General features: G+C 44.7%; 1 protein-coding gene across 1 annotated transcript; it reads right to left on the bottom strand.

Annotated features, from left to right (window-relative positions):
- Nucleotides 1-1,660: 1,660 nt before the first annotated feature.
- On the bottom strand, nucleotides 1,661-8,847 carry zmp:0000000529 (WD repeat-containing protein 20). The gene is made up of 4 exons (XM_010873885.5): nucleotides 7,038-8,847; nucleotides 6,319-6,501; nucleotides 2,270-3,643; nucleotides 1,661-1,749 (listed from the first exon to the last, which is right to left on the bottom strand). Exons 1-4 carry the CDS (start codon nucleotides 7,410-7,412, stop codon nucleotides 1,702-1,704), a joined length of 1,980 nt encoding a protein of 659 aa, XP_010872187.4. The 5' UTR covers nucleotides 7,413-8,847; the 3' UTR covers nucleotides 1,661-1,701.
- Between the last annotated feature and the right edge of the window lie 46 nt (nucleotides 8,848-8,893).

Genomic DNA, 8,893 nt, shown 5'->3' with positions numbered 1-8,893 from the left:
ATCAAATATTTTGTATGACAATATAAATTAATATTTTGTAATTATTAAAACGCAAAAGTGTGGAAAGTCTAACAGCACTCAGGCATTCCTATTGCAAATCAACAAGTTGGATAGGTCCAATAGCAGGTAGAATCCGGGTTTAGAATTTTAATAACAGATTTCCATATACAAAGTTGATACTGTGAAATCATTTGACACTTATTTCACCACTTCAGGCATAAGTGTATATAATGCACACTGAATAAAAAAAAACATTACTTGCTATGGTTTGCTGTAAACATTTGAAAAGAAAAACAATAAATGGAATGGATTTTCTTCCCTTGGCATAAAATGGTTAGCTCCCATTCTCTTGCAGTATTGAACAAGGCATTCGATCAGGGGACAGTATTCAGTGTACATTATGAGTCTTGATGTTTTTAGTGTCACCTTTTGCTATTTCACACAACTGTTATTAGGACATAATACATACAAATACTAATAAAGACGGTATCCCCTTAAACTTGCCAGAGTAAATAGTGCCATTGTCAATTGTGTTCTTATCTGTCCAGATCCTGAACATAAAACAACTGTACTTCTTCCCTGCAAACAAATTTGAATTGGTCCACCACCATTTACAGTCTGGTGTTTTTGCACAGGTTGCTTTGACACATTTCTGTGGGGTATGCCTTCCAACACAGCCAACCTCAAAAACCCACGAAACTAATTCCTAGGATAACACTGGTTTGACTCAAGAACCACATATTGTCATTTAACCAGGTTGGTTAAACAGCAGGGGTTATCAACACGTAAACAGAATAATCCACAAATAATACAACAGAGCTCGATTCAGTAGCTTGAAATGACTTGGAAAAAAGAAAAAGAAAAAAAGAGCCAAGTAAAATAACCAAATACCAAAGAATATCACAAGACACACGGTCACTAGGTTCCTTCTGTGGGCTCAAACGGTGACTGTCGAATGTGCAAATTCTTGCAAGAGGCATTGCAGGTGTGGAGGAATAGAGCCTATTTGATGCTACAGCGCTAGGATGCGTACTCTTGGTACAGTGTGTTGCTTTGTGTGCAGTTATGTCAGGAACAAATATACTTGGAAGCAACTGTAGTGTACAGTACCAGCCATAGGAAGATCGCTCTATGTACTGCTCATGGGTCAAGTCTTTGCTGCCAAAGACCCGAAAGGCGGGCGTCTATAAATCAACAAATCAAATAAGTTTGCTTCAAGGGAAATGACAAAAGCGAGGAACTCTATCACACAAATAAAATTAAAAAAACACTACGTCTTCAGGTCACTAACAGCAGACATTCAATGTTAACTGTGTTGCCATGTAAATATAGGATCTTCATATATTAATATTATTTTTTTCCACACTCGCTTGAGTATTCATTTCAATACACTTTGTCCTCTGTATTTATACAGTATTCAGATTATTTACAATATAAATTACTACAGTCCTGTGACAAAATAAATAAATAAAGTAGAATGGCCACGGCGATTGCAGTGTTTGCAGGGCAGAGATGTCTGCTATGCTTTGGGGAAAAGAGGGACGGGTCCTAGTTTTCTTTCTTGTTCTTTACTAAGTGAAGTGGTAAGAAGGCTGGGGGACACATCAGTAATACTGTAGTAAGAGAGTGCTGGCCGCTCGTCAGCCATGACAGAGGGTGGGGGGGGGGGGGGGGGGGGGGTGCGCAAAGTTCCACGTCCAGCTATACCACTGTGCCACTGGGAGAATTCCCGTTCTGTGCTGTCAAGTTCTGGAAGAGGGGAACAGAGAGAGCGAGAGAGAGAGGGAGAAAGGTTAGACAAGACAAGTCATCCATAAGTACCAGTCCTTTGAAATAAGTTAATGTGTAACCTGATTAACTGTTTCTCAACTCCAGTGCTTGGGTAACTCCAACAGTACACTATGTTGTCGCAGCCCCAGACAAACACACACACGATTCAAATAGTCAGCAAAGCATTTACAATTCGTTTCATAAGCAGACACTCCTGTCCAGAGTGACTTGGTTACGTAGAGTGTGTATACTTTCAGAATTTTCCTACGCGGCTCCCCGTGTTAGCGCCGAAACGGGGTACAAACCACCGAACCACATGACACCGGGCAAATCCACCCATCAACCTGCAGAATCAGGAAAGCTCGTCTGAAGCCCCAACACAAGTGTGTTCTTGGGGGTCCCCGAGAAAAGAAACACTGAACTAGAAGTACTGTAACCCGTTTTGTACCGTGGGAAGCGGAACAGCATTGACAGGTGTTGTTCTGTTGCCCAGACTCACCGCTTTTCCCGGCCGGGCCCAGGTGCAGATCAGGCCCTCCTGGCAGGCGGTGATGATGCAGTCGTCCATGAACACCAGCACGGTCAGCCGCTCGTGGGCGATTTTCTTACACACCAGCGGCTCCAGGAGGGGCACCTCGTTCATGCGCGGGCACAGCGTGGTGCCCAGCACTTTGGCGGCGTCCAGGCGGCTGCTGCGCGGCGCCACGTTGATCTTGTCGTTGCTCTTGCTGATGTTGCCCAGGCTGTGGTAGCGCTTGTGCTCCTTCTCCCCGCCGCCCCCGGCGCCCCCGGACTTGTCCGACTTCCGCTCCTGCAGGGAGAGGGTGGCGAAGCGGCCGATACTGAACGGGGTGGAGTTGCCCCCTCCGCTCCCCCCACCTCCCTCCGCCGCACCCTGGCCCTTGGAGACGTTGGCCACGGCCGGGTGGGGGAGGGAGTTGGACCGCGACAGGGAGCGAGGGAGGGGCAGGGGCATGGCAGGGGGCTGGTGGGGGCTAGTGGTGGGGTGGTGATGGCCCTCCACCCCACCTACCACCCCACCACTGCCCCCGGAAGTGTTGTTGATGGCGCCGCTGATGGAGGCGGGAATGGCGGGGCCGAAGGTGTTGGTGAGGGCACGGGAAAGGGGCAGCCGCGGGTACAGCACGTCGTCCGTCAGGTCCCACAGGCAGAACTGGGTGTCCTGGCCCACCGAGCCGAAGCGGTAGGTGACGGAGGGCGAGCCGCCCTTGGAGCTGTGACGGGAGAGGCGGGACAGTGTGCTGCTCGTGCGCACGCGGCCAAAGTGCAGCGCCCCCTGCTGCAAGTCCTCCTCACTGCCACTCAACTCCATGGGCTCCTCGTCCTCCAGGCTGGTGGTGAAGGGGTCGAAGGCCACCACGTTCACCCAGGACTTGTGGCCGTGTCCCCGGGCCACCACTCGGCTCTCCGCGAACGACCACACCGTCACGAGGTCGTCCTCGCCGCCCGTGGCCAGGTACTTCCCGTCTGGGCTCCAGGAGACGCAGAGCAGGCCGCCGAAGTAGCTCTTCATCACGCCCTGCAGCTCCATGGAGTCAAAGTGGAAGACGCGCAGGCAGCCGTCCTGGCCCACGCACGCCACGTGCACGCCGTCCGGTGAGAAGGCAAACTCGTTGAGGCCGCCGTCGCCCACGGCCCAGCGCAGCAGCGGATTGCGGGGCGTTTTGGTCTTGCAGGCGTACACGGCGAAGCCCTCGCCTTGGCGCAGCAGGGAGTACTGTGGGGCGGCAGTGCCGCATGGGTGATCCACGTTGTAGAGGTAGAGGTGCCCGCTGGCATGGGAGGCCAGGAACAGGTTCTCTGACTTGGGCAGCCATTTCAGACAGGTCACCTTGGACTTGTCTATCAATCTCTGAAACGCAACATGTGGGTGTGAGAATGACACTGGTTTTAGCAACACTAGAACGTTTACAACTCTTATCTGTAAAAGTGCAGCAATAGCGATAAGATATGGATCTGGCAGAGGACAACATCTGAACTGATCTGAATAAAATTACATCAAGGCCCAGTTTTTTAAAATGTTGTTCCTAAACTCCTCCCTGGTTTTCTTTAAAGGCAATGAGATAAGACAGTTCTTCTGGGTTCTCTACACGCGTCATTAGGGACTTCAATTTTACGGGTTGGTTCTCAAAATAATGTGTATGGTGAAAGAAAAGCTTGTGTGAAATGTTATGGCTAAAACAATAAGTAGCATGCCGTTTTTTTTAAACATGATTAGGATCTTGTAAAACAACTTCAGCTGATTCAAAGCGGTTGTGGCAGATATCTAAACTCTTGCACAGCATGACACGCATGAATATCTTTTATTAAAGTCTGGCTTATACTTCATTTGGACAGTCAAGATTAAAGTCTGTAAATGCTGTACACATTCATATGCAGTTTCCACAGAGTTTGGTTCTGTATGACAGCGGCCTGTTATACAGGTAGAGTGTTGCTATAGAGGTGATAATGTCAACATAATAATAATAATAATTATAGCCACGCTATGATTCAGTGCCGATACATCTATCACTCTATTGTAAATATATCAAGATTTGTTTAAAAAGGTTATGCATGCCACAGTTTGAGCATTTTGCATTGATTAGCACATTTGCTTGACACGTCTTATCTGCATCAGGACATAATGACACCAGTATAGGGGAGGGACAAGCCATTAGTAGGATCAGGCACCTTTGACCATGTCCTAAAATCTCCTCGGAGTTCAGGGTTTTTGCTTAGGTCTTCAAACTGATTTTAAAAACATTTTCCTAAGACCGTTTCTGAGAGGTTAGACGTTTTATGGATGCATGTCCAGCTTCATGCCAACATGTTGCCCTTCTGTCATAGCAAAACAAGTGAATGATATAATTCAGGCCTCTCTCTCTCCAAATGATCTGAAAAAAGTCCTAAGAATTATTTTCAAACCCGTTTTAAGACAACAACAACAAAAACTCTAAGCTCAGAGTACGTTAAGACACTGCCAGCAAACTCTGAGACAGGAGTTAAATCAATAATAAAAGCTTATATCTGCTTACATCGGGTTTTAAGATACCACAAATTATAGACAGTGTTGATGTCCAATGAATAGTCGCAAATCAAGGGGAATTACCAAACAATGAAGCAACGGCAGCTGCACACCTTACAGAACACCTCTGATGACCATGGTAACTAACAACGTAGACCCACCTCTGATGACCGTGGTAACTAACAACGTAGACCCACCTCTGATGACCGTGGTAACTAACAACGTAGACCCACCTCTGATGACCGTGGTAACTAACAACGTAGACCCACCTCTGATGACCGTGGTAACTAACAACGTAGACCCACCTCTGATGACCGTGGTAACTAATAACGTAGACCCACCTCTGATGACCGTGGTAACTAACAACGTTGCAGGTGTTCACATAAATGGGTAAACGTGGCTAGCGAAAATACTGCAATGGTGACGATTAAATTCTAATTTAATTTGCCAGACCAACCAATCGCTTTTTTACTGGTTGTAATATCTGGAATAACGTAACAGGCATCTTGGCATTGAATCCTGCAGTATGATTGTAAACAGTGTAATTGTTGTTGCCCTCGTAAGACTTGTTCCAATGACTCTCTCATCTTCATCCGCTTATCCGGTACTGGGACTCTCTTGGATCAGTAATCACTCGTCTAAAACTTTTAAAAGGTCTTTCATTGTGACTGACCAGACTTTACATTAGCTAAATGATTTTAAATACCCTAATTGAAGCGTCTTCGTAAACATGGTAAATACCTCACAACAAATAACAGTGTATGACCAAAATATTTTTTTTATTTATAAATAATTGTTGTTATTTATTTTATTACAGTGTTTAGGCATACCATACATTAAAATATGTGTAAAAGGATTATTTGATGGGACGGCCATATACATTAAAACAGTGTCTCCCAACCTTTTTTAGTTACTGTACCCCAACATTTTTTTTTGCACTGCTTTCAGTACCCCTGATGTACCCCCTCATGTTAATTTCACTAGTAAGTCTATGGTGTCATGAGTGTTTTTCAAGTACCCCCTGTGGAGAGGCCAAGTACCCCCAGGGGTCCTAGTACCCCTGGTTGGGAACCGCTGCATTAAAACATTCTTTGAACATCTCCATAAAGTGCCTGTCTATTGCACAGGGACCACATGAGTATGAGTAAAATGTCTGTTCTTGGACGCTTTAAGGTTACATGCTCTGAGCTGTGCGAGGAAAATGGTTACATGCTCTGAGCAGTGCGAGGCCACTAGAACAGAAGAGAAAGTGGTCTTACATCTACAGGTCTAGAGGAGGTTAATTGACTCAGGAGAAACCGAGCAAAGGTAAAAATAAGTATTCAGACATCACACTTCATCTCCTGAATTTAATTAAGAACATTGTCTAAGAAGACTTCAAAAGATAGAAAAATGTCTGTTCAAAATTATCATATGATTTAAAACAAATAGCAACACAAACCTAGCCTGTAGCTCAACCCTCCTCCCAACCCATAGTAGAAGAGAAAGGCAGACTAACAAACCAGTCCACAACACAAACATACCTCCTCATTAAAGAGCTTGCTTGTCTCCTTCTTTATGGGGTCCAGGTATTGAACCTGGCCTGCGGAGAAGCCCACAATGAGGGCCACACTGTCAGCTGTGGCAGAGTACTGGTTGAAGTCATGACAAGTGGGCTGGGTGCCCTTGTAGATACGCTTGTCTATGGGTTTACTGAGGTCCACAGCCTACAAAGAAAACAAACAGGCCAGGTTGTTCGATTTCAGTATTCGCCCCCTTTATGGTAGTTCGATAAGGTGCACATTACATCTTATTATTAGCTTATGGGACAGTTTGAAAATTCGAGAACGAAACAATCATTCAAATTGTAAGTATTTTGTAAAGCAGAAAACATCCACTTGTTTTTACAATGACGCTGTAATTTCCAAGATCATATGCGGTTACATTCTCACAACTGTATTTCAGAAACGCTGAAACACTATCATTCTACTCGTACCCTATACAAAGCTTTACATGCATGCAACGTTTTGTAGACTGATGCTTTAGAACAAATGTTTTTCTTCAAAATGAACGTATTCCCATTTTCTTTGGATTTTAAAGGTTATGCGAATTTGGACGGAAACATGAGCAAAATAGTCTGCGACTGAGACAGAGCAACTGAGTGTCACATACATTTACAACTAGCTAGCAAATTAGCTAACGTAAGCATATCAATCTCAGTCGAGTATTGATCAATTAGAGCCGGCTACGTTATCTAACTTACCTTCTTGATATTTGTGTAGGTGTAGAAATAAAGCTCTCTTCCGATGTTAAAACACACTCTCTCTGATTCTTCGCTCGGGTCCTCTGGCTGAAGCTTCACCATGGAGACCCTGACAGGAGGGAGGAAGCCCGCCGGAGAGGAGTTTGCTGCGGCATTGGAGGCAGCTCCAGGCCCTTGCACCAGACCTACACCACCACCGGGTATCGAACCCGGTCCACCCCCGGGGCCCACCGTGTTACCTGTGGACGGACCCCGAGGTAGTCCGCCTCGTTGTTGTGAATCCGAGAGGGTGAGCAGCTTGTAAAAACCCTCTCTAGTCCTGAACTGGGATTTAATCTCATTTATATCCTTCAGAGCGCCTCCATCACCGGCCATTTTTAGTACAAACAAGCCGCACAGGAAACTGAGATTTTGACCTGGAAATAATACTCGAAACTAGAATGAAAATGGGAGCGACGTGCATAATTAGTTAGCCTGTAATAGGTCTAATACATTAATGGTTATTTAAGCAATTTTTCTAAGAATATCGAGCGAAAATACTGACTGATCTTCTTCAAGTGCCATGATTATGTAGCCTAGCGGTATCGGTCATCCATCATCAACGCGGGTTCCATGCCCCTTTAGTGTTTGAACCGTGCTGCAAGTTCACGTCTGTCAACGAACGGACTATAGACCAGCCGTGAGGCGCGTTCGTTTGCTCAGAGGGCTGACTGGTGGCAAATCTTACAACTCCTGGATGGGTATTTGAAGTATCAATTTCCCTCATCATGTTATTGCAATCAGTCAGTCGATGACGTGGTTAATGACGTTGCAAGCAACCATTGGTTGATACATGCAATACCTTAGCTAGGGAACGCGTTCTAGTTTGTGAAGGCGCTGCTAGCTATTGACGGTGTAGATGGCTCTGGCTACTCCTCATGGACTGGCAATCTCATTCAGCTGCAGTTTAATATAAAACCACATCAGTTTGCAGCCATCTACAATTGTGACATTTCATATTTTCTTGTTGTTTAAACTTACTAGTATTAGTCGATGTACTCGTAAACATGTCATTTAAAAATAAACCCTTGTCCCTTTTTCTTTTCTTAATTAAATCCACCGTGTTTTGTGTTTATTACCTGTGCAGTTCGCTTTCCTGGTCAACATCTCTTTTCATTAAGTAGGAGTTGGATCAGAAATAACACAACTACTGAAGACTTCAAGCGTGCACTGCCATTTGATACATTTATAATCATTCTTCAATGCTGACCTACAGTGTAGACCTGAACTGGTCCTGAGTGTTACTTTTTTGCATTTGGAATCCATATTGTCAGCGTTTAAGAAATATTGTATATATATATATCTGCTGTGTAGGCTGAAACAACAACTCCCTAGAGGTTGTCATCAAAATCTGCACACATAGAAAGGCCTTCACACAGGACAAACATTAGTACATACTCTAGTAAGAGTTTAAAGGCCAAATTTGCGAGAAAAAAATAAATGCAGCATCAGGCCAAGTCATTTGAAGTAGAATTTGTAGAAATGTGACCAGCTTCTGTTATCAAATGGAAAAACTGCACCCTCCCTGTCTTTCAACCAAGTCACTTGAAGTGGTGGTAATCTCCTTAAGTACACTAACGAACAATGGTAGAAATCCCTCTGTTATTTCCTCATTGAAACATTTCTACACAGATCAATCAATTTCTGTTTATGTTAGAAAAAACATTCTTTTGAAAGGGTAGTATAGTAAAGGGGGAACTTTTATGGGTTTCCCCAGAGTTTTACCCCCAAGATCCCCTAGGACCATTTTAATTTCAGTGTGTGGGTTTCGGTGAGTACCTAAAAATAAGTTTCTAGTTCCATTCAGAATAACGTGT

Source organism: Esox lucius, chromosome 1, assembly GCF_011004845.1.
Source record: "Esox lucius isolate fEsoLuc1 chromosome 1, fEsoLuc1.pri, whole genome shotgun sequence".
In the NCBI taxonomy this organism is placed as follows: domain Eukaryota; kingdom Metazoa; phylum Chordata; class Actinopteri; order Esociformes; family Esocidae; genus Esox; species Esox lucius.
Note: the sequence above shows the minus strand (reverse complement) of the source record. Positions and strands in the feature narration are given on the sequence as shown.

What these genes read in the sequence shown, in the direction of transcription:
- zmp:0000000529 (XM_010873885.5), bottom strand. Translation starts at nt 7,412, where the DNA reads ATGGCCGGTGATGGAGGCGCTCTGAAGGATATAAATGAGATTAAATCC. An exon ending in GCAAGCTCTTTAATGAGGAG is followed by an intron (nt 3,644 to 6,318) that starts GTATGTTTGTGT and finishes GTTGCGTTTCAG; the next exon opens with AGATTGATAGACAAGTCCAA. An exon ending in GGGCCCGGCCGGGAAAAGCG is followed by an intron (nt 1,750 to 2,269) that starts GTGAGTCTGGGC and finishes CCCCTCTTCCAG; the next exon opens with AACTTGACAGCACAGAACGG.